This window comes from Schistocerca piceifrons, chromosome 7 (genome assembly GCF_021461385.2).
Source record: "Schistocerca piceifrons isolate TAMUIC-IGC-003096 chromosome 7, iqSchPice1.1, whole genome shotgun sequence".
Classification (NCBI taxonomy): Eukaryota; Metazoa; Arthropoda; class Insecta; order Orthoptera; family Acrididae; genus Schistocerca; species Schistocerca piceifrons.
The window spans coordinates 326,572,278-326,597,307 of NC_060144.1; the positions used below are offsets into that span (position 1 = coordinate 326,572,278).

At 43.3% G+C, this 25,030-nt stretch overlaps 1 protein-coding gene across 2 annotated transcripts in view; it reads right to left on the reverse strand.

Moving 5' to 3' along the window:
- The window catches only part of LOC124805273, a 116,408-nt gene that overhangs the window by 8,504 nt on the left and 82,874 nt on the right, over nucleotides 1-25,030 (reverse strand). For both annotated transcript variants that reach the window (XM_047265784.1, XM_047265782.1), the window contains exon 4: nucleotides 1,446-1,531. In XM_047265784.1, the coding sequence (XP_047121740.1) occupies nucleotides 1,446-1,531 (86 nt within the window). The remainder of the gene's footprint in view (nucleotides 1-1,445; nucleotides 1,532-25,030) is intronic.

Sequence of the window (25,030 nt, forward strand, 5' to 3'; positions counted from 1 at the left end):
ACGTTCTCATTTGGGGAGAGAGCCAGCAAACTCTCTGGCCAAGGTAGGGTTTGGCAAGCACGAAGACAAGCAGTAGAAACTCTCGTCGTGTGCGAGCGGACTTTATATTTCTGAAATGTAAGCCCAGGGTGACTTTCTATGGGCAACAAAATGGGGCATAGAATGTCATCGAGGTACCGTTGTGCTGGAAGGGTGCCCCAGATGGCAACGAATGGGGTCCTGGTATGGAATAAATTAGCACTCCAGACTTTCAGTCCTGATTGTCGGACCGTATGGAGGGTGACAGTCAGATCCCATCACGGATTTGGACGTCTCCAATCACATCTTCGTCCTGGAGGAATTCCACTGACCAGAGTAGAACTGTCTTTAGTGATGAATCCCGCCACATCGGAATGAACTCCGACGACCAGCGAAGAAGTGTACGGAGATACTCTGGACAACAGTGCGATACCAACCTGACTCTGGCCCACCATACAGCACAACAACCAGGAGTGATGGTCCGGGGTGCCATTTCATAGCAGGACCCCTTTGGTCTACTGCGGCGCTCTTACAGCACAGCGGTACGTCGACGACATTCTATACCCTGTTTTGTTGCCCATTATCAAAAGGTGCCCTGGGTACATGTTTCAGCAAGACAATGCCCGCCCACACATGGCGAGAGTTTCTACTGCTTGCCTTCATGATATCCAAACCCTGCCTGGCCAAAAAGGTCGCCAGATCTCTCCCCAATTAAGCCCTTTTAAAAATGGCTTTTATTTTAAGTGGTAGTAGACTATCTGCTGCTAGGACCACGGTAGTGGAATATGGTCAAATCAAATCAGACAATACCGTGGAAATCAGATTAGGAACTGAGTCAATAAGAGTGGTAGACAAGTTTTGTTACCTCATGGCAAAACAACTGATGATAACCGACGTAGACAGGATAAAAACGCAGTCTGGCAATAGAAAGGAGAATATTTCTGAATAAAAAATTGTTAACATCTAATTTTCTTCAAAATTGGGCTCGCAGTGGATGACCTCGTCGTCGACCTGATCTATAGTGCATAATTGCCTTGTCGTAATGTTAATTATTATTCGAGTCTGTAGAGAGATTTTTTTCTGTCACAGTTATTGTGCAAATTCCCCGAATCTCTGCATTTGAAATCATTCGTTGAAGATGTAGATCGTGTTGTATCACATATATTTCTGATGGCAACGAAACTAATAACCTACTTATAGGATAAAAGATGACTTTTACATTGGTTTGCTCAAAAGTTTTCTTTTTGAATAAAGGCCAGATGAACCATTGAAGCAGATACATAGCTGAAATTTAAAATGTTGTTATTCAAAATAGGAAGCTTCAGTAAGAAACGTGCTGGATACATAAAAAGACGCAAAAGACGCATTATAACTGCAAATTATATTACTTCTACTAAATATTGCAGCCATAATAAAAAAATCATTACCTTGTAGGCACCGTAAATTAGGCCCAAACACGAAAGGGCGTACGCTGTGTACAGAATGATGAGACTAAGCAAAAACGATTCCGGATCTGAAACACACAGAAACAGCCAAGTTATAGTGCTTACACTATTACACTACTGGCCATTAAAATTGCTTCACCAAGAAGAAATGCAGATGATGAACTGGTATTCATTGGACAAATATATTATACTAGAACTGACATGTGATTACATTTTCACGCAATTTGGGTGCATAGATCCTGAGAAATCAGTACCCAGAACAACCACCTCTGCCCGTAATAACGGCCTTGATACGCCTGGGCATTGAGTCAAACAGAGCTTGGATGACGTGTACAGGTACAGCTGCCCATGCAGCTTCAACACGATACCACAGTTCATCACGAGTAGTGACTGGCGTATTCTGACGAGCCAGTTGCTCGGCCACCATTGACCAGACGTTTTCAATTGGTGAGAGATCTGGAGAATGTGCTGGCCAGGGCAGCAGTCGAACATTTTCTGTATCCAGTAAGGCCCAATACGACCTGCAACATGCGGTCGTGCATTATCCTGCTGAAATGTAGGGTTTCGCAGGGAACGAATGAAGGGTAGAGCCACGGGTCGTAACACATCTGAAACGTAACGTCCGCTGTTCAAAGTGCCGTCAATGCGAACAAGAGGTGACTGAGACTTGTAACCAATGGCACCCTATATCATCACGCCGGGTGATACGCCAGTATGGCGATGACGAATACACGCTTCCAATGTGCGTTCATCGCGATGTCGCCAAACACGGATGTTCCCATCATGATGCTGTAAACAGAACCTGGATTCATCCGAAAAAATGACTTTTTGCCATTCGTGCACTCAGGTTCGTCTTTGAGTACACCATTGCAGGCGCTCCTGTCTGTGATGCAGCGTCAAGGGTAACCGCAGAAATGGTCTCCGAGCTGATAGTCCATGCTGCTGCAAACGTCGTCGAACAGTTCGTGCTGATGATTGTTATCTTGCAAACGTCGCCATCTGTTGACTCAGGGATCGAGACGTGGCTGCACGATCCGTTACAGCCATGTGGATAAGATGCCTGTCATGTCGGCTGCTAGTGATACGAGGCCGTTGGGATCCAGCACGGAGTTCCGTATTACCCTCCTGAACCCACCGAATCCATATTCTGCTAACAGTCATTGGATCTCGACCAACGCGAGCAGCATTGTCGCGATACGATAAACCGCAATCGCGATTGGCTACAATCCGACCTTTATCAAAGTCGGGAACGTGATGGTACGCATTTCTCCTTCTTACACGAGGCATCACAACAACGTTTCACCAGGCAACGCCGGTCAACTGCTGTTTGTGTATGAGAAATCTGTTGGAAACTTTCCTCATGTCAGCACGTTGTAGGGTTCGCCACCGGCGCCAACCTTGTGTGAATGCTCTGAAAAGCAAATCGTTTGCATATCACAGCATCTTCTTCCTGTCGGTTAAATTTCGCGTCTGTAGCACGTCATCTTCGTGGTGTAGCAATTTTAATGGCCAGTAGTGTAGATAAACTGAAATATAGATGACAACTGAGAGAGATTAAATATATATACAGACTAGCAGTTAACTCAGCGATTAGAGGGTGGGACTGTTGTCATACTGTTGCATTCTTTTTGGGCGCGAAATCGAACCTCCACACTATGTTATCAAAAGTATGCGGACACCACTATATAAAGCGGGATTGACCACTAAATGTCACGGTAGGCGGATCCGCCAGTACAAAAGAAGGTCTGTCAGAAGAAAAGCAGTAGCAGCAGAATGAGTCAGTCAGCACTTCAAGCGTGGACCAGTCACTGGATATTACCTGAGAACAAATCCATCATGGATATTTCAACCCTTCTAAAGCTGACCAGGTTAATTATTGGTGATGTGATTGTGAAGTGGAAACGCGAAAGAAGAAACACAGCAAATCCAAGACTAGCAGACGTTATGTTCTGATGGCCTGGGACATCAAGCATTGTGGAGGGAGGTTTTGAAAAAAAAAATCGCACAAAATTAATGTAAGGAATCACTGGTGAGTTTCAAAGTGCTCCCAACAGTCCAACTAGTACAATAACTGCCCATAGGGAGTTAAAAACAATGGGTTAAATTGATTGAGCAGCTCCTCATAAGCATGTGTTTCTACAGTCTGTGCTATGCGACACTTGAGATGGTGTAAAGAGAGATGCCACTTGACATTGGATGACTGGAAAAGAGTGATCTGAAATGATGAATCAAGCTACACCCTGTGGCAATCAGTTGGAGGGGCTTGGGTTTGGCAAAATCCTGGAGAACGTCACATAAAGTACCATCATGTGTCCAGACTCCAGCGTCCAACACCACTACCTTTCCTGGGTTCAGTCCTTGGGGAAGAACTGGCTGCCATTCCTCCGCAGACATTCAGACACCTCACTGAAAGTGTCCCCAGCGGAGTTCAAGCCATCATAAAGGCGAAGAGTGAACACATCCCATGTTAATAACCAATAGCTGTCTGGGATCTTTTGACCGAATAGGGTGTGCTTTCTAGATCAGCGACAAACAAAACGCTAGCATACATAAAATGTATTCCAACATATGTACATTGACGGGAACAAAATCTCAACACAAAAAAAACAAAGATTAATTTAGAGCAATGAAACTTCGAGGATATATATGTCTAGGTAACATTGTAAGGTGGGCATATCATTCAGATTTTTGTAAGTTATCGATATGCACGTCAGAGAGAGCAAGTTATATTTCTGTTAAACAATCGTTGGTCTTGTCGTAGCACTGTGTTTGCCTCTACACAGTCTGATACATTTTTAGTTGATGTGTGGTAGGTGATGGAAGTATTCAGTAGTGCTGTGTTGACTTGTGATTGTATCTATTAAAAGATTAATTGTAAATGACAGCAAGGATGAATACGATGTACATATTGAAAGCCGAAAAAAATATAAATTTTGAATAATATTATTATTTTGGAAGAGAAGAAGTTTAAGGTAAGATTGCAGCACTACGTAACTGAGTTTGTCGGAATGACAACTTTTTTCACTTGATCAGAGCTGACAGAAAGAGCATGCATATGTTTTGTTCCCGTCAATGCATTAACTACAGCTGAATAAACTGTCTGGTTTCTATAGAAATCCCTGTTAGCATTGTTCCCTTTTTAAATCATTGTTCACTTTCTTAAGCACTGTATTGTTCAGACCAGCGTTATGTGTCAAGATCACGCAAAGTTTTATTTATTTTTCAATACATACTCAATTCTAAAATTGTTGTCTTGGAATATCATTTTTTAGGAATAGTTACTCTCCCCATCCCATAGTTTAAAGAAGGTTTATCATTATGCATTACCAATCTGCAGCAGTTGGTATACAACAGTTTGAATATTTACAGAATGAGATTTTCACTCTGCAGGAGTGTACGCTTATAAGAAACTTCCTGGCAGATTAAAACTGTGTGCCGGACCGAGACTCTTAGCAGGAGAGCTTCTGTAAAGTTTGGAAGGTAGGAGACGAGGTACTGGCAGAAGTAAAGCTGTGAGGACGGGATGTGAGTCGTGCTTGGGTAGCTCAGTTGGTAGAGCACTTGCCCGCGAAAGGCAAAGGTCCCGAGTTCAAGTCTCGGTCCGGCACACAGTTTTAATCTGCCAGGAAGTTACAGTTTGAATATTGTTTGGAAATTTTATTTTAAAAAAGAAATCTAGCATAGCCACTGACTGCTCGCTGTTTACTGTTGTGCTTTCGAGAAATCTGTGACAGTGTTGTCTAGATACGAGGTAAGTGGAAATTTTGATTAGGGCCAGGTAATTCTTTCGCTTCAGTTGCGCATTTAATATCAAGACAAGTTGTATTCATACGAGTTACAGTTCATTTCAAATAAGGTTCTGTTTAGTGAAAGGCTTACATACCAGTGTAAGTTGGATAAAATATTGTGGGTGTGTAGTTTTGGGTAACACAGACATTTCATAGAGTAGGAAGTAAATTTAGGCTAAATTTCATACAAAAACACATAGTGAGGAACTAAAACATATTTCATTGATTAACATTGCAAGATCACAGGTTAATGTAAGTGTGAAATGCTGGTACATTAATAACCAGTGTAAACGCCAGAATCTTGAATGCAAGCTTGCAAACGTGCACGCATTTTGCTGTGCAGGTGCCGCATGTCAACTTGTGGGACGGAGTTCTATGCCTGTTCCACACGGTCTTTGGTCGGTTCAAATGGCTCTGAGCACTATGGGACTTAACATCTGAGGTCCTCAGTCTCCTAGAACTTCACACGGTCATGCAGTACAGGGACGGTTGATTCTGTTTGTGGATGACAATGCAGGTGTCGTCCAATGATGTCCCATATGTCCGCGATTGGTGACAGATCTGGTGATCGAGCAGGTCAACCCAACGTGTTGACACACTTTAAGAGTATGTTGGATTACAATAGCGATATATGGGTAAGCATTATCCTGTTGGAAAACACCCTTGGAATACTGTTCATGAATGGCAGCACAATGGGTCAAATCACCAGATTGATACAAAAATTTGCAGTCAGGATGCACGGGATAACCAAGAGGCTGCTCCTGGTGTCATACGAAATCGCACCCCAGACCATAACTCCAGGTGTAGTTCCAGTGTGTCTAGCACGCAGACAGGTTGGTTGCATGCCCTCAACTGACCTCCTTCATATCAGCACACGACCATCATTGACACTGAGCCAGAACCAGCTTCCATCAGAAAACACAACAGATATCTGCCCTGCCCTCCAATGAGCTCTAGCTTGACACCGTTGAAGTCGCAGATAGCGGTGGTTTGGTGGCAGTGGAATGATCGCTACAGGGCCTCTGTCCCGAAAGTGTCCTTCTAGTAACCGATTTGTAACAGTTCATTCTGTCACTGTGGTGCCAAATGCTGCTCTGACCGCTGCTGTAAAAGCAGTACATTGTGCGCGAGCCATTCGCCGAACACGATGGTCTTCCCTCTCGATAGTGACACCTGGCGTCCGGAGCCCGGACTTCTTGTGATCGTACGTTCTCTTGACCACCACTGCCAGCAATCATGTACAGTGGCTACATTCCTGCCAAATCTTTCTGCAATATCGCAGAAGCAATTTTCAGATTCTCGTAGCCCAATTATACGATCTCGTTCAAATTCAGTGAGCTGTCGATAAAGGCGAATTTTTGCCTTAAAGTTTGCCTTGGCTAACATCAACCCACCACTTGCAATCTCAAAGGTAACTAACGTTCACAACTGTTACAGCGTGTATTTAAAGCAAACCTGATTTGCATCCTCAAAACGGAGCTGCTTGCGCGACCGTTATGCGACTGGCACTGAATCTGAACAGTCATCATCTTTCAGGTGTAGAAACACGCCCAGCAACATTCGTTTATGTCGCACAGCTCCTCCTTGGTGCTGCGATTTTTTTTTTTTTTTGTTTGTAGGTCAGTGAATTTCCTTGTAGTACTACTCCTTCTTGTCTTTTCTTCTATGACGAATTTCCTGGCTTTTCAAGGTACATATTCCAAATTTACTTGAACAAGTATTTTTTGAATGTAAAAGCAGGTTGTACTGTATTAGTTTTCATACCTGCAAGTATCTTTTGAGTTGTCATGTCACTTATTAATGATTATTCCAAGTTGAACTACGACGAAACAAGATATATACGAAAATGGAGGTTTTGTTGTTGTTAAGGAAATTATGTTCAATTTTTATGCTTTGTAACACAGTTGCAGTAGACAAATGTAAAATGTTTCATAATAAACTTCATTTACACTGAGAGAACTCAAACTAGATACAAAGTCTGCATTATTTTATCATTCAGATGTGTTAAATTTAGTCTAAAGTCAATACAGAAGAGTCCACATAATGTCATGGTATCAATAATTGTAATCATCAATTTTCAGGTATTTGTAATACTTTTATACACTTCTAAATAAATTGCCAATAATTCCTTAACGCTATGTCACCAGGTAAAAGATTTACTGTAGGGAAGTCAAACTTTGAAGCAGTAAATAAAATTTATGCAGTGTCAAAAGCCTGAGAAAATACCAAGCACATTGGATTATTTTTTACATAGTGACTGCCGTTTGAGTGACGTGCTACAGAAAATAGTACATATATCTTAAAATGTATAATGAAATGTCCGAAAGAACGGACACGTCACATATAAATATCATAAAATGCCTTCTCATAAACATTATAATAGTATCCAGAATGAGATTTTCACTCTGCAGCGGAGTGTGCGCTGATATGAAACTTCCTGGCACATTAAAACTGTGTGCCCGACCGAGACTAGAACTCGGGACCTTTGCCTTTCGCGGGCAAGTGCTCTACCAACCTTTTTTTTTTTTTTTTTTTTTTTTGCATGTTGTTCGTTGTGTTTGGTCGTTGCGGACGTCACAATGACATCCGTTCAGGTTCGTTTGTTGATCCTTCCACTCAGTTTTTTATTACAGAAGCCAACCGGCTCTCTGACCGAACACGCTGAGCTACCATGCCGGCGCAACTGAGCTACCGAAGCACCACACACGCCCGGTCCTCACAGCCTTACTTCTGCCAGTATTCATTGTAATAGTAATCTAATTTCAAAGGTAGGACTCCCTAATATGTTATAACCTTTTCTGTGACTGGTTAAGTACAAGTCTTAATCATCGAAAATTTAATTTTCTACTGTCTCAAATATTTGATTATTTATTGAATTCCTTGAGTCTCTTTTTGGGCATATATAAATCTGTTACACATTTTGCATCCAACTCTTTCACTTCGAGTCGTAACCGTCTCTTTTTTTTTACGTCCCCTGTGTCGCAGTAGCCTGTACCACGTTCTGTATCTCGAGTGTAAGAAGATGTACAAAGAATGTCCGTTTCCTACAGTGAGAGGAAGACATGTTATTAGGGCTACATTCTTTGTCCCGTCTTGTTGCATGGTAGCATTCTTGACCTGACGGCGTGCGACACGAAATTATGAAGTTTGCAAACCTCCGTTCTTATCAAACTTCCTGGCAGATTAAAACTGTGAGCCAGACCGAGAGTCGAACTCGGGACCTTTGCCTTTCGCTGGCAAGTGCTCTACCATCTGAGCTACCCAAGCACGACTCACGACCCCTTCTCACAGCTTTAATTCCGCAGTACCTCGTCTGTCACACAGTTTTAATCTGCCAGGAAGTTTGATATCAGCGCGCACTCCGCTGCAGAGTGAAAATCTCATTCTCCGTCCTTATCGTTTGCCCAGAAATGATCAAACCGTTTTCCTGCGCAACTGTACGTTCTCAAGTCGTCAGTTCTTTGGGTAAGTTAAAAGCTCTTGCTGCCTCTGGAAATTCCATCGTTACCGTCGAGCATCATCATTCTGTGCCCTGTCGTGTCGTTGGTGATAACCTCAAGTGTCATATTAAAAATCCTGGTAGGAACACGCTTCGAACTATCGTCACTAGACTACTATAGCAATATAGCTTGATAGTGAAGACGTGTTATGTTCGAATCCGCATGATCTTCAGTCTGTGGTCATGGTCAACTTGAAGTGTGACGCTGCGAGTAAGTCAGGAAAGTACGACTTTGATTTTCGTAAAAAAGATGCTACATTGTCAAATAATGACATTTCTGGAGGACTGTGGCTTAATGTGACGTATAATGTATGCAGTGCACAACAGCAACAAATCACAGTTAGCTTTTGTTTACTTTGTTCAAAAATGGTTCAAATGGCTCTGAGCACTATGGGACTTAACAGCTATGGTCATCAGTCCCCTAGAACTTAGAACTACCTAAACCTAACTAACCTAAGGACAGCACACAACACCCAGCCATCACGAGGCAGAGAAAATCCCTGACCCCGCCGAGAATCGAACCCGGGAACCCGGGCGTGGGAAGCGAGAACGCTACCGCACGACCACGAGATGCGGGCTGTTTACTTTGTTAAAAAATAATTGCAACAGGTCTCGAAACAATAGGATCATCGTCAGGCTTTCTTACATCCTTATATCTGAGTCAAAACAAGTGATGCGTCGAGATATATTGTGTTGTAACCAACCGAACTTGAATAGTAAAGAAGACCGCAGTGAGTGTATGTGTAAATACGACGAATAATATAAGCAATATTCGTACTAGAAAAACGATAAAATCAATTGCTTCTGGTGGCCAGTTCACGGCAACTCGTCTTCAGAACGGCGTCCATATGTTTTCAAAAAAATCTTGTACTGCAAAAAGTGGTAACATTAAGACCAAAGTAAGGCATCTAGAATACAGTGGCACAGGTTCAACTGAAAGTGGAATAGAATTCGAGTACCTAGCGTTTTTACTGAAGACATTGTGTAGTAAAGACAGCTCTAATGAAAACGACCAGATGAGTCAGGCGAATAAGACTGGAGGCCAATGTCCTGCTAATGTTGAAATTCAGTTAAAGTTATCAAAAACTAGTTATACCTGGTGATAAAAGAGTTTCCACTCGAAGGCTATACAGTCCACGCACGTATCCCGCGCAGGGAAAATCGGTGTGAGCATTGAGGCAATCATCCAATGGTCGCATCAGGTTGACGATACCCGCTGGGTAAAACACCGTGTCCTGCTGCGTGACGAAGACCGTAACTGCATTCTGCACATCTTCGTTCTACAGGAACCGACGACTCTTCAGGGCCTTTATAACCGATAGAAGGCGTGATAATCGCAAAGGAAGAGACCGGGAAAATACGGCTGGCGCTTGAGTGTCTGCCACATGAGAGAGGCTGGCCTCCCAAATCGACCTGCATCTTGTGTCAAATCGCGACCAGCACAGAACTTGGCGCACCATTCCACAACGTTCGTTTCTGACAGACATGCTGCCCCAAACACATTCTCCATCCTCCAATCAATGTCTACCGATGTGAGTCCTTTGGCAAGCCGCGCGGGAATAGCCGAGCGGTCTAGGGCGCTGCAGTCATGGACTGTGCGGCTGATCCCGGTGGAGGTTCGAGTCCTCCCTCGGGCATGGGTGTGTGTGTTTGTCCTTAGGATAATTTAGGTTACATAGTGTGTAAGCTTAGGCACTGATGACCTGAGTAGTTAAGTCTCATAAGATTTCACACACATTTTTTGTCCTTTGGCAGCCAAGAAAAGAACAGCTCGTTGGTCTTGTTTGAACGCATTTGGTAATAACGTCGCCATGTTTCATGTTGCCGCATTTACCGCACGCACATAGGAAAGACACGAATGCCACACTAATCCCTTGACTACATGTCGGTGCTTATAAACCCTCATCGGAGCTGTGCTACGTTGCATATACGCTGCAGCAACGACCTCAGATGGAAACTTTTTGATCAGCCCCTCTACAACTGGAAGTCTAGTCTTCAAAAAAGGCAGTACTTCCGAAAAACTTCATAATTTTTTTTAAACTCTTCTCCCTTATATAATGATTCTCCATTAAACAAAAATTGTGCATGTAACAATAAGCCGTCTGTTTTTCTTCCCTGCAGACGATTTTAACAGAAGACATGTACATTAGGAAAGTTTTATTTATGGATTATTGGCTTATGAGAAGTATTCTACTTTGCAGTCTAAATCGCTCAAAAATTTGTAACATTACCCGCTTGCTGCAAAATAATGTAACTTAAGGTACTATCCTTACACACCCAGCAGCTAGAGAGGTCTCTCTCATACCCTGTATACCAGTGTTTCCAAGTGAATTACCTATTCAGTTTAGGCGAATCATGGTTTCGTTTGCAGTAACAATAACGGAGGCTTACCCAAGCAGTTTAGGTGAATGAAGGTATCGTTCGCAGTAAAACTAAAGAAGGCTCAAGGTCTGACCTTCAAATTTTTAGAAATTGATCAGAGTGCTTTTACCACTGTCAATCGTATGTTTGCCTTTCACGAACTGGTAGATCAGAAAAACAGTTCGCACTCTTGCCACATACTACCCAAAAAACTAAAAATGTTCTATATTCTGAAGTTATGTAATTGTCACAGAGAAATTTGTAACGCGGGCAGCCACAGCCTTTAAATTTCCTAACGAATGGAAGTAGAATGAACCTCAAGAGAGCTGTTCAAATGGTTCAAATGGCTCTAAGCACTATGGGACTTAACATCTGAGGTCATCAGTCCTCTAGTCTTGCAACTACACTACTGGCCATTAAAACTGCTACACCACGAAGATGACGTGCTACAGACGCGAAATTTAACCCACAGGAAGCAGATGCTGTGATATGCAAATGATTAGCTTTTCAGAGCATTCACACAAAGATGGCGCCGGTGGCGACACCTACAATGTGCTGAAATGAGGAAAGTTTCCAACAGATTTCTCATACACAAACTGCAGTTGACCGGCGTTTCCTGGCGAAACGTTGTTGTGATGCCTCGTGTAAGGAGGAGAAATGCGTACCATCACGTTGTAGCCTATCGCGATTGCGGTTTAGCGTATCGCGACATTGCTGCTCGCGTTGGTCGAGATCCAAAGACTGTTAGCAGAATATGGAACCGGTGGGTTCAGGAAGGTAATACGGAACACCGTGCTGGATCCCAACGGCCTCGTATCACTAGCAGTCGAGATGACAGGCATCTTATCCGCATGGCTGTAACGGATCGTGCAGCCACGTCTCGATCCCTGAATCAAAAGATGGGGACGTTGGCAAGACAACAACCATCTGCACGAACAGTTCGACGACGTTTGCAGCAGCATGGACTATCAGCTCGGAGACCATGGTTACGGTTACCCTCGACGCTGCATCACAGACAGGAGCGCCTGTGATGGTGTACTCAACGACGAACCTGGGTGCATGAATGGCAAAACGTCATTTTTTCGGATGAATCCAGGTTCTGCTTACAGCATCACGATGGTCGCATCCGTGTTTGGCGATATCACGGTGAACGCACATTGGAAGCGTGTATTCGTCATCGCCATACTGGCGTATCACCCGGCGTGATGGTATGGGGTGCCATTGGTTACACGTCTCGGTCACCTCTTGTTCGCATTGACGGCACTTTCAACAGTGGACGTTACATTTCAGATATGTTACGACCCGTGGCTCTATCCTTCATTCGATCCTAGCGAAACCCTACATTTCAGCAGGATAATGCACGACCGCATGTTGCAGGTCCTGTATGGGCCTTTCTGGATACAGAAAATGTTCGTCTGCTGTCCTGGCCAGCACATTCTCCAGATCTCTCATCAACTGAAAACGTAGATCTCTCATCAACTGAAAACGTCTGGTCAATGGTGGCGGAGCAACTGGCTCGTCAGAATACGCCAGTCACTACTCGTGATGAACTGTGGTATCGTGTTGAAGCTGCATGGGCAGCTGTACTTGTACCCGCCATCCAAGCTCTGTTTGACTAAATACCCAGGCGTATCAAGGCCGTTATTACGGGCAGAGGTGGTTGTTCTGGGTACTGATTTCTCAGGATCTATGCACCCAAATTGCGTGGAAATGTAATCACATGTCAGTTCTAGTATATTTGTCCAATGAATACCCGTTTATCATCTGCACTTCTTCTTGGTGTAGCAATTTTAATGGCCAGTAGTGTACTTAAACCTAACTAACCTAAGGACATCACACACATCCATGCACGAGGCAGGATTCGAACCTGCTACCGTAGCAGCACCGCAGTTCCGGACTGAAGCGCCTAGAACAACTCGCTCACAGCGGCCGGCGAAGACAGCTGTAATTTCTTTATTGTCACAACCGGTTTCGCTGCATTAAACCAGCATCCCCAAGAGAAACAGTGTTGCAGTCCCGCACCAAGACGCCCCAACGTTCTTTCCCTGAAGAGGGGAAGTCGTCAAACTAAATAAAATAGGAGGTCGGGACGAACAGCCTTCCGTGCTACACCCTTTGCAACCATCACAGGTGCGCCACCGCACAATTCGCCCCGATTTCCTGTTTTATTTAGTTTGACGACTTCCACTCTTCAGGGGTTTGATTTTTGACTACGAACGTTGGGGACGTCTTGGTGCGCTAATGTGACACTGTCTTCCCCTGAGGATGCTGTTTCAACGCAGCGAAACCGGTTGTGACAGTAAGGAAATCACCAGTTACTGCTGTTTTGCGATTGATTTTAGTTCCATTGATTATTTTATAATTTTATTGTGTAGAAAAAAATTAAATAACTCTTAAAACAATGAAAAAAAACGAAAACAAAATAGTGTTTCTCATTCATATTCTGTATGATTTATTGTAATTTCGAGATCCATAGCGTCGAAGTGGGCTTGATCGCAACGAACAGCCGCAATTTGCGTAATGACACAATTCCCAGAGTTACTCCAGATTTGAACATACAACCACTTCCCATAGTACTTATTTAGCAATTGTGAATCATTTTCGGGTTCGCTAGTAACTTTGTAAGCATGAACATGTCCGGAACCGTAGAAGCAAGAGCACAAGGAAAACATTCACATTAGACCTCTGACTTCCCAGGGTACCTTAAGGAACCACGCTTGTAGAAGTACTTGTAAAAATAAAGCACGGTTTAATCAGACAGGGTGAGTGGGGAGCTAACGTCAGCCAGAGCTCAACCATAAGGCCAGCAGAAGAACTGAACATGATTTGAACCTGCCATGTCGCAGTTTCTACTGTTCCGACGGGAAGGAACATGTACATAAGCTTTCCACAACAAGCTTTTACCCACCTGCATGTCCTGGAAGTATTGTCACTGTGGGAAACATAACCTAATCATGCAGCTAATAGGGTAACAGAATGTGCGAAAGCTAAACACAAATGCGAAGTGAAGTGCAGATATCACTTAGCCACACTGTAGCAGCATCGTCATAGTTCGGAAACGAACTATTCTCGTTCCGTATATCTGCTTTAGTCAAGCTGTACTGTTTCACTAGACACTTTTACTGCATAATCGACACGTAACTGACGTGCATACGTGTGTTTCTATCGCTACTCGGAATACTCTTCGTAGTGTTCGAACACATAGTTCCTCAGAGCAACTCACCACTAAATGTGTGTGTACCATCAGGAGCGTCGTTAAATACGAGGGGACTTCAAAAAGTGCGTTACATATTACAGTGACAGGGCAAGCAACTTTTATCGAATGCTACACTACACTTCAGGGTGACACAGGTACGTGCAGCCATTTTTTTACTTAGCCTCTGTAAACAATGGTCGGAATGTTCTACCAATCGTTCAGTTTCTCGACGTTAGGAAACTGCTCCTCGTTCACAGGGCTATTCGAGAACCTCTGTATTAACTAACTGATGATGATGTTCCCTTAAGTTGTATACTAGGGCATTACCACGCACCCTGAAAGGTATTTTGAATTCCCTTCCCGTTTGGCCGATTTAGCTACATTCACACGATGCCGAAATGTATCGGATGAAATGTGGGTCTTGTGAATGTTACTAAATCGGACAAACGGCAAAGGACTTCAACATAATTTTTCAGGGAGAGAAAATTAGGAAGAATTGCAGGATCTGAGACCTGATTTTCTCCTGGCGTATACAACATTCAAATAACTTCCGGGAATTCAGCCAGGTAACACTTTCAGCGACCGCCGATAATTCGGTGGGAGAACACCCCGCCATTTTCAGGACAAACTGCAACGGACAGGCGGCGTACAGATGCGTGTGGTGTGGTGAAAGGTGTAGGAACCTCACAGGAGAGAGATACTACGGGAAACAGTAGAGTGTAGAAGCTGTAAGGGAAGACAGAGATTGGAATATATCCAACAAATAAATGAGGATGTTGGGTGTGAGGGCAGATCTGAGATGAAGATGTTGGCACCAGTCAGAAGATTGGTGGCCAAAAGTAAAGGTTAATAATGGGGTGGTCTTCAATCATCTCGATGTCGACTGATCGCCGCAGACTTATCTAAACAGTAGATGGCCCGTATGTCCTCGTTAAACTTCTATACCTCCGCGTCTTCATTTTCGTCACTCTTCTCTTCAAGCACGTTGAATTACCTGTGAGTAACTGCGACGTGAACTGTAATCTGCGCGAAGCAGAACTTTCCATTTTGCACGTACTGCGCAGACACCATAATTTTTACTGTATCATGTCAAGAACGTGCGTGTTGGCCGTGGCGGCGTGCATGTTGTGCTTATCCTCTGACGATCTCCTGACGGACAACAGTCACGCTCGCTCATTTCGAGATATCGACCCCAAAGGTTAGCTAATTCACCGCTGCTGGAAGTGGCGAGGCCTTCAGGACTGGTGATAAGCTCTCAGGCTACACAGCAGATTTAGAAATCTCGGCCACGTTAAAAGTTTTTCAAGGAGAGGGGTTTATGCAATGTTTCACACAACTATTCTTGGCTCAGATTGGATTATGTTAGCCTTCTTATCCAGAGTCATGCAAAATATTTCTGTGAGATCAAGTAAAATCTGAACGTAAAATGAAGGTATGCATAAGCTTTTAATATTGCATAGTTCCACTGTAAGCAGTTGATGAGTATTTTTAGAGATTTTGCGTTTATGTGCATAGAGTAATCAAGGAATTATTTCAAAACAGCAATAATTTTCAGAAATAATTCGAAACTGGTTGCTGTTACAACCTTCCACAACGGAATAGAAAAAAATTTATAATCAAGGAATATCGTTTTCTCCTCAATTGAGGTTTAACCTCCAAAGCTTTTGCCACCTCCATGTACGACTGTACTCAACAACAGAACTGTTTCTCGGCGTACTTTAGACGTTATGTTTTCCATACAGCTAGGGACTATAATAAAGTAGTGAACAAGCTTTCGAGAAGGGTACATTGTATATTTAAGCACTCCTCTTCAATTCGTAGTATAGTTATTGGGCAGGGGAAGTAAAAATCTCGAATTTTTTTCTTTGAGTCTATCATCCTTTTTGTTTAATTCTAAGCCAAACACGCGAAATAGATCTTCAGTTTATCGATAAAAGTTGAAAGGAAAATATTACTCAAGGTCAAGATGTGTGCAAGTACGTTCCACTGAGATAGCTCTTAATGTATAGCAAAAGCCTCCCGATGGCACAGCGAACGTTGTAGATACACTATGTGATGAAAAGTATCCGAACACCCCCCCCCCTGCCCCCCCAAAAAAACATACGTTTTCCATATTAGGTGCACTGTGCTGCCACCTGCTGCCAGGTACTCCACATCTGCGACCTCAGTAGTCATTAGACAGCAGAGAGAGCAGAATGGGGCGCTCCACGGAACTCACATCCCTGTAATGGACTGGTCTACACAGAGTCCTGACGTGAGTCCTATAGAACACGCTTGGAATGTTTTGGAACGCCGACTTCGTGCCAGGCCTCGCCGACCGATATCGATACCTCTCCTCAGTGCAGCACTCCGTGATTGGGTGTCACTTGTGTCATACGTCTGTACGCGAGATTTCCGCACTCCTAAACATTCCTAGGTCCACTGTTTCCGATGTGATAGTGATGGGGAAACGTGAAAGGACATGGGCAGCACAAAAACCTACAGGCCGATTCGACTGTTGACTGACAGAGACCGCCGACAGTTGAAGAGGGTCATAATGTGTTATAGGCAGACATATATCCAGACCATCACACAGAAATTCTAAATTGCATCAGGATCCACTGCAAGTGCTATAACAGTTTGGCGGGAGGTGAGAAAACTTGGATTTCATGGTCGAGCAGCTGCTCATAAGCCACATATATATTGGCCACGATATCTTGGTAGACGATTGTTGCAGTGTCTGTGTGTTTACGGGTTGCATTTTTTCATATGACTTGTCAAGCCAATGGCAGCACGGCACCTCTTGCCGCAGTTGTCACAAGTGTATCTGGTTGCCGGCCGGTGTGGCCGAGCGGTTCTAGGCGCTTCAGTCTGGAACCGCGCGACCGCTACGGTCGCAGGTTCGAATCCTGCCTCGGGCATGGATGTGTGTGATGTCCTTAGGTTAGTTAGATTTAATTAGTTCTAAGTTCTAGGGGACTTATGACCTCAACTGTTAAGTCCCATAGTGCTCAGAGCCATTTGAACCATTTTTTGTATCTGGCTGCTGAGGCAGGAGCAGGGGTAGCACTGCGAAGCTTTTTCTGCCTTAATCTGTCTAACAAGCCTTCATCATGCTTCGACATTCCAGATGATATATCATCACGCCACTCTGCTCTCATGTTAGCCCGTGCCTCCCATCTGTTTGTGTCAATTCCAAAGCCCTCCATATCTCGTTTACAGGAGTCCTTGAACCTCAATACAGGACGTCCAACAGGTCTTTTGGCTATAGAAATCTCTCCAAGCATCACCTCACGTGGTGATCTGTCAGGATCCATACGGTGGACGTGTCCCAGCCAGCGGAGTTGTCTCTGCTTCAAGATAGCTGAAATACTGTTGCAGTTAGTTTTAGATAGCACTGCTTCGTAGGTCACTCGGTCCTTCCACGTTACTCCGAGGATGGATCTCATGCACCGCATGTGGAAAGCATTAAGGCGGCGTTCTTGTTTGGCATAGGTAATCCATGTTTCCCATGCATACAAAAGGATGCTGAGGACGCAAGTTTGATATACAAGAATTTTGGTGGTCAAAGAGAGTTTGTTGTTTTTCCAAATACGTGTAGAGAGTTTACCAAAAGTTGTCGCAGCTCTTCCAATGCGAGCATCAATTTCCTTGTGAACAGACATGTTTGATTCTATAGTAGATCCAAGATAGCAGAAGTTATCCACGACTTGCAGAGTAGTGCCATCTAGCGTGATATTCAGCTTTGTGTTGGCACCCTGAACCATAATTACGGTCTTACTGCTATGTACACTCATTCAGAATAGGTGGCATGCGTGACTAAAACTTGATACTAGCTCTTGCAGCTCTTCTGCGGAGTTCGCAACAATTGCAGCATCTTCAGCATACAGGAGTTCACGAGCGACTATCTCGTAGCGCTTTGTCTTACTTTTCAGAAGACTGACATTGAAAAGCCTTCCACATTTTCCTAGTATGCAGATGTACTCCAACATTGCAATTCTCGAAAGCCACTTGGAGCAGACCGAGAGGAAAATTCCAAAAAGTGTAGGTGCCAACACAGCCTTGTCTTACGCCACAGTTCATACTGAATGGTTTACATGTACTGCCACATATCATACTAGTAAATGCCAAACGACGCCCTCTTGGTGTAAGGAGTGTAAAAATTGGACGACTGAACAGTGGAAAAACGTTGTGTGGAGTGACAAATCACGGTACAGAATGTGGCGATCCGATGGCAGGGTGTGGGTATGGCGAATGCCCGGTGAGCGTCATCTGCCAGCGTGTGTAGTGCCAACAGTAAAACTCGGAGTTGGTGGTATTATGGTGTGGTCGTGTTTTACTTGGAGGGGGCTTGCACCACTTGTTGTTTTGTGTGGCACTATCACAGCACAGGCCTACACTGAAATTTTAAGCACCCAATTGCTTCCCACTGTTGAAGAGCAATTCGGGTATGGCGACTGCATCCTTCAACACGATGGAGCACCTGTTCATAATACACGGCCTGTGACGGAGTGGTTACACGACAATAACATCCTTGCAATGGACTGGGCTGCAGAGTTCCGACCTTTGGGACGTTTTGGAACGCAGACTTTGTGCCAGGCCGCACCGACTGACATCGATACCTCTCCTCAGTGCAGCACCCAGTGAAGAATGGGCTTGCATTCCCCAAGAAACCTTCCAGCACCTGATTGAATGTATGCCTGCGAAAGTGGAAGCTGTCATCAAGGTTAAGGGTGGGCCAACACCACACTGAATTCCAACATTACCGATGAGGGCACCACGAACTTTTAAATCATTTTCAGCCAGGTGACAGGATACTTTTGAACACATAGTGTACACTGTCTGACCCATTATGTAATAATACAGGTGGTGTGATTTCCATTAATCATTGATATTGGTATGAATCAGCTGCGGTGCTCAACATGATCGACACTACACAATGCGCAGGTAGTCCATTATTCGTTCTCGGGCAGCGGACGCACATGAAACGGGTTACAATGCGCTTGGCGCATAATGTGCCGGTCCTGTCTTGTCGTTGTCAGACGTGGTCGACGGAACCTTCGTAACGAGAATGGCTGCCCTCACGTTCCCACGCAGTCAAACATATCCGAATACGACATATGTCTGAATATTGCACGATTTGTCCATCAGGTGAAACGGGGAGCCACAATGCGACCCTTTTCGAGCTCTGTCAAGAGCTGATAACGATGTCTCATATGAGTACGCATCATCTTCGTGTCCACCATAGTGATCACTCAACACCTGACGCTTTTCATGTCCCTTATATGCCCAACCAGGCATGGTAACAGGACTAAACACGAACAACAAAAATTAATTCCGGAGGTGTTTCCACCTTACACATAGAACTGCAATTCTGATCGTGTGTGTGTGTGTGTGTGTGGAGTTTACGAGTGCTCAACGGCGAGGTTATCAGAGCTCTTACAAAAATAAAATAAACGAATGGGAAGAAAACGTGTAAAAACGTTGTCATGCCGTGAGGAGTAAACCTACAAAACGATACTCAAACACTCTAATCTTTTACACACGTGCCGATGGTGTGTACCTGTACGAAGTTACCTTGACTTCCGGCCATATCTTCTGGGTGCTTCAAATTTTTTTATCAGGCAGTGTAATACACAGATAAAAAAGTCACAAGCTGCATAGAATCTGATTTCTAAAATTAATTTGTGTGCGACTTGTGGCTGTATATATCCTACGCTAGTCGAAAAATGATTCATGTAGAACGTAGCACACTAAAATAATAACATTACGTACTAGGTAGATTTTAAATTAGAATTTTATTTCACAGGCCTTTAATATTTATATGTAAATTTGTGTATCCTCTGCTGAAATGTGAGAGCAGTGGTGTACACTGTTAGACTCTTGAGGGCCTAGATTCTTATTTCTAAAAATTGGTATAACTGAACCAGTTCATGCGCAGCTTAGTATTACGAGAAGTATTGTAGAATGTGTATTAAACGCTTTTTCGTTAGTCTCTCCCTCTAAAGAAACACCCTTTCTGTTCGTTTTCCGCGTGTAGTGTTGCCACGTTTAAAAACGCTTTAGGAACTTATCACTTGGGCTGACCTTTCAGGATGGCCAATGTACGTCAGAAATGTTCAGTTTTTCGTCTGCTCAAGAAGATCATGATGTACAGATCTGAGCCTTTAAAATACCTTGTCACCGTGCAATCGGTCATCTCTTCTTCTTTTGTCGGTCGAATTTTACTTAGCCCTTTGACCTGTCAGCATGCTGACCATTGCAACACGCAGCGTTAATAATCATGATATGAAAAGGTAATCCAGCTAACTATAAATATCTCGTCTGAGTTCCATTACTGGAGCATTGCTTCTTAAATCGAAGACACGCGAGGTGCCGCAACCTTTCCGCCAGATATAGGATTTCATTTGTTTTTGATTACCTATAATTTAGTGACAAGCTACATGCAGTAGTAAGTTCACTTACTAGTTTTGAAGTTATTCATTTATTTTCACGTCTAGAAACGTAGGAAAAAAGTGAGGAGCTAGTCCCCATGGTCATGGAACGAACAGTAAATTAAATTACATCAGAAGAGTTAGCAACAAATAAAATAAGATCTACACGAATCTAATGCAGATGACAAGCTGCTGAGTATGATTATTGTTGCACAGCAGAATAATTTTATTACTCAGGCTTAAAACTTTGTTAAAGTTTCACCCAAGCGAGCTCGGAACAGAATAGGTTAGCGCTCCACTGGTGTGTCAGTCATTATGTGAAAAAGAAATACCGCCAATGCAACGGATCTCGGAACAGAGCAGACAGAAACGCAGGCACTTAACAAGGCCTTGTGAGGTAACACCATGCAACATCACCAGTCCAACGCCGCTACAAAATCAAGCGTATACAGAAAGGATCGGCGATACAGAATAATTAGTGAAGTTACCACAGCGAAGCAAGGGGCGCTGGCGGGTCCGATAAATGAGGACAAATGAGCTCATACATCCGGAGTCACTACGTCAAATGCGCAGACTCGACCCATTAAACAGAGAGGATTTTGGGGCTCAAGAACACATTGTTGTGCCGCCATTCTGTCCGCGTCGCTAGAACCAGAGAGAATGACAGTTTAGGTGGGGCCGCTCGATCCGGTCGATTTTCGACCGCAAAACTTGATATCTGCCCGCTTTCCGTGACCGTTGGGCAGGCTGCTCCTGTGGCGAGAGAGTCCTGCTATGGCAAGCGCAGAGCGGCGTTTGGTCTGAATCGACAGCGTGCTCTTGTGTGTGGAGCTTCTCGGTAAGTGATTGGTTGTTTGGGATGTGTGGTAGCCTCTGTTGTTGTTGTTGTTGTCTCCCTGGAACGTGGCCGTGGTTAAGAACCTGTGGTGGGAGACCTCTCTGATGGCGGAACTAGAAAATCCGCTTTTTCGTTGCATTGCGCCGCTAAAATACCGAATTTATTGTTAGTGTTTGCCCGATAGCAAAGTATTCTCTACTCCTGCAACCAATAGTAAATTCACTGTAGTCCAGATGTAAGGACATGCTTCAGTGTGCAAACCATATCAGAAGAATAACTGACACTTTGAGGAAACATCGGGGAAATGTCGAAGTTCAAAGTACGAGTCTAATAGACGAAGCAGAGACAACTGCCAACGATCTTGAGATTGATTTTAGAACGCCACGGAACACAAAACGGTTGACACGACGCGCACATCCTCCGGCACAAACTGCTAGCGAGTTTTGGAAGCGATCTTTAATTATTTCCTACCTACATTATTTAATTATGTCTCTAGATCAACGTTTTTCCAAGCATAATTTACTTGCGTTGTCATTGCTTACATTGCACCCACATATAATGCTTCAATTGTCGTATCAAGTCTTCGAACTGTTGTTGTTTATAGGTCCCCTAACTCTGACTTCAGAGCATTTCTGTTCAAACTAGAGAGGGTTCTTGATTCACTTTGTAGGAAGTACTAGAAATTAGCTGTATGTGGTGACTTCAACATAAATTTTGTATATGATGGTGCAAGAAAAAGGATGTTTGTAGATCTCCTAAATTCATATGATATGATGCAGACGGTGTTTTTTTCCAAGTAGGGTGCAAGGGAACAGTAGTACTGCCATAGATAATATTTTTATTCAGTCTTCATTACTAGCTGGGCATTCTGTTAATAAAAGGATGAATGGCCTTTCAGACCACGACGCAGAAACAGTAACACGAAAAGGCTTTTGTACTCAAACAAATGTCACATATAATTACACACTATGTAGGAAAGTTAATTCAACAGCAATAGAGACTTTTTTAAATCTCGTCAAGGAACAAAAGTGGCAGGATGTTCATAGTGCCGATAACATAGATGATAAATATAATGCTTTCCTTAACACATTTCTCATGCTTCCCATTAGAACGTTCTGAACGGGGTACTAGCAGTAATAGGCAGCCTGGGTTGCTGACTTGTGGGATAAGCATATCATGTAGAACAAAACGGGAATTATATCAAAATTTAGGAATAATCACAATCAGGCTACAGTAGCCCATTACAAACAGTATTGTAAGGTGCTTGAAAATGTTATTAGGAAGCATAGAGTATATGTTATGCAAATAGAATAGCTAATTCACAGGACAAAATTAAAACCATTTGGTCAGTTGTGAAGGAAGTGTCTGGTCAGTAGCACAAGGTCGGCGATATAGTCAGTTCATTGTAAAAATATTTCTGTTACTGATAAATCAGATATATGTACAGTATTTAATAATCATTTTCTGAGCATTGCCGGTGAATTAAATAAAAAGTTAGTTTCTACAGGGAATCATATAAATTCCTTGGCAAATGCCTTTCCTAAACTGGTGTCTGAAATACTCCTCTGTATACAGACAAGGGAGAGACTGAGTCAATAATTAAATCACTGAAGACTAAGGACTCTCGTGGACATGCTGGAGTACCTAGCAGAATATTCAAGTACTGTGCTGCACATGTTGGCCCTGTATTCAGCCATATTTTTTCCTTCAGGAAAGGTCAGTTTCCTGAAGGATTGAAGTACTCAGTAGTAAATCCGCTTTATAAAAAGGGATAATGTAGACAATTTTAGACCTATTTCTATGCCATCAGTGCCGCGCGGGATTAGTCGAGCGGTCTAAGGGCGCTGCAGTCATGGACTGAGCGGCTGGTCCCGTCGGAGGTTCAAGTCCTCCCTCGGGCATGGGTATGTGTGTTTGTCCTTAGGATAATTTAGGTTAAGTAGTGTGTAAGCTTAGGGACTGATGACCTCAGCAGTTAAGTCCCATAAGATCTCACACATATTTGAACATTTTTGAACATGCCATCAGTGTTTGCTAAAGTTATTGAAAAGGCTGTGTATGTAAGGACAATTGATAATTTTATATTGCACGATTTGCTATCAAAAGTACAGTTCGGCTTTAGAAGTCGTTTAACAACTGAAAATGCTATATTCTCGTTTCTCTGTGCTGGATGGGTTAAAGGAAGGGTGTCAAATGTTAGGCATATTTTTTTGATTTAATCAAGGCGTTTTATTGTGTTGATCACAAAATATTGCTCCAGAAGTTGGACCATTACGGAATATGGGGAGTGGCTCACAACTGGTTCACATCTTACAACGACAGCAAAAGATCATTATTCATGATGTTGAGAATGGCTGTGATGTGGGGTTTGAGTGTGGTACGGTCAAGTGGGGGTGCCCCAGGGATAAATGTTGGGGCCACTCCTGTTCCTTATTTATATAAATGATACGCCCTCTAGTATTATGAGTAAATCTAAATAAAACATTTCTGTTTGCTGATGACACTAGCTTGGTAGTAGAGGATGTTGTGTGCAACATTGGATCTGTTTCAAATAGTGCACTTCATGACCTAAGTTCATGGCTTCTAGAGAATAAACTTACGCTGTATCACAGCAAGACACCGTTCTACAATTTCTAACACACAATTCAACAAAACCTGACGTTTTCTTTTCACAGAATGGGCATATCATTAGTGAAACTCAACACTTAAAATTTCTAGGTGTTCAGATAGATAGTAAACTGTCATAGAAAGCCCACATTCAGGATCTTGTTCAAAGACTTAATGCTGCCATTTTTACTATTCGAAAGGTATCTGAAGTGAGTGATCGCTCGATACGAAAATTAGACTATTTTGCTTATTTCCATTCACTTATGTCGTATGGTATTATATTTTGGGTAACTCTTCCCATTCTGAAAGGATATTTTTGGCTCAGAAACGGGCGGTTCGGGCAATAAGTGGTGTAAGTCCACGAACCTCTTGTCGACGACCTCTGTTCACGAATCTGTGTATTTTGACATTGGCCTATCAATGTATATATTCCTTACTGTCATTTTTTGTTAACAATATCAGCTTATTCCCAAGAATAAGCAACTTTCACTCAGTTAATCCTCGGCAGAAAGCAAACCTGCATTTGGATCGGACTTCCTTAACTCTTGTGCAGAAAAGTGTGCAGTATACTGTTGCATCCATTTTCAATAAGCTACCACTCGAATTCAAAAATCTTAGCAGTCATCCATGCGCTTTCAAATCGAAACTGAAGATTTTTCTCGTGGGTCACTTCTGCTATTCTTTGCTTGGAGCAAAACTGAGTCAGTTGGGGGCGCAGTCAAAGGGTTCCAATTTGCAGGAATAACGCCCTTTTGCAAAGACATTGTTCCCTAGGGGAAATTTGCACCTTCAACGTTATTCGAGGCTGCTGCCCCTTCAATCTCCGCCAGTCAAGCTATACTAACAGCATTATGGGAGAAGAACC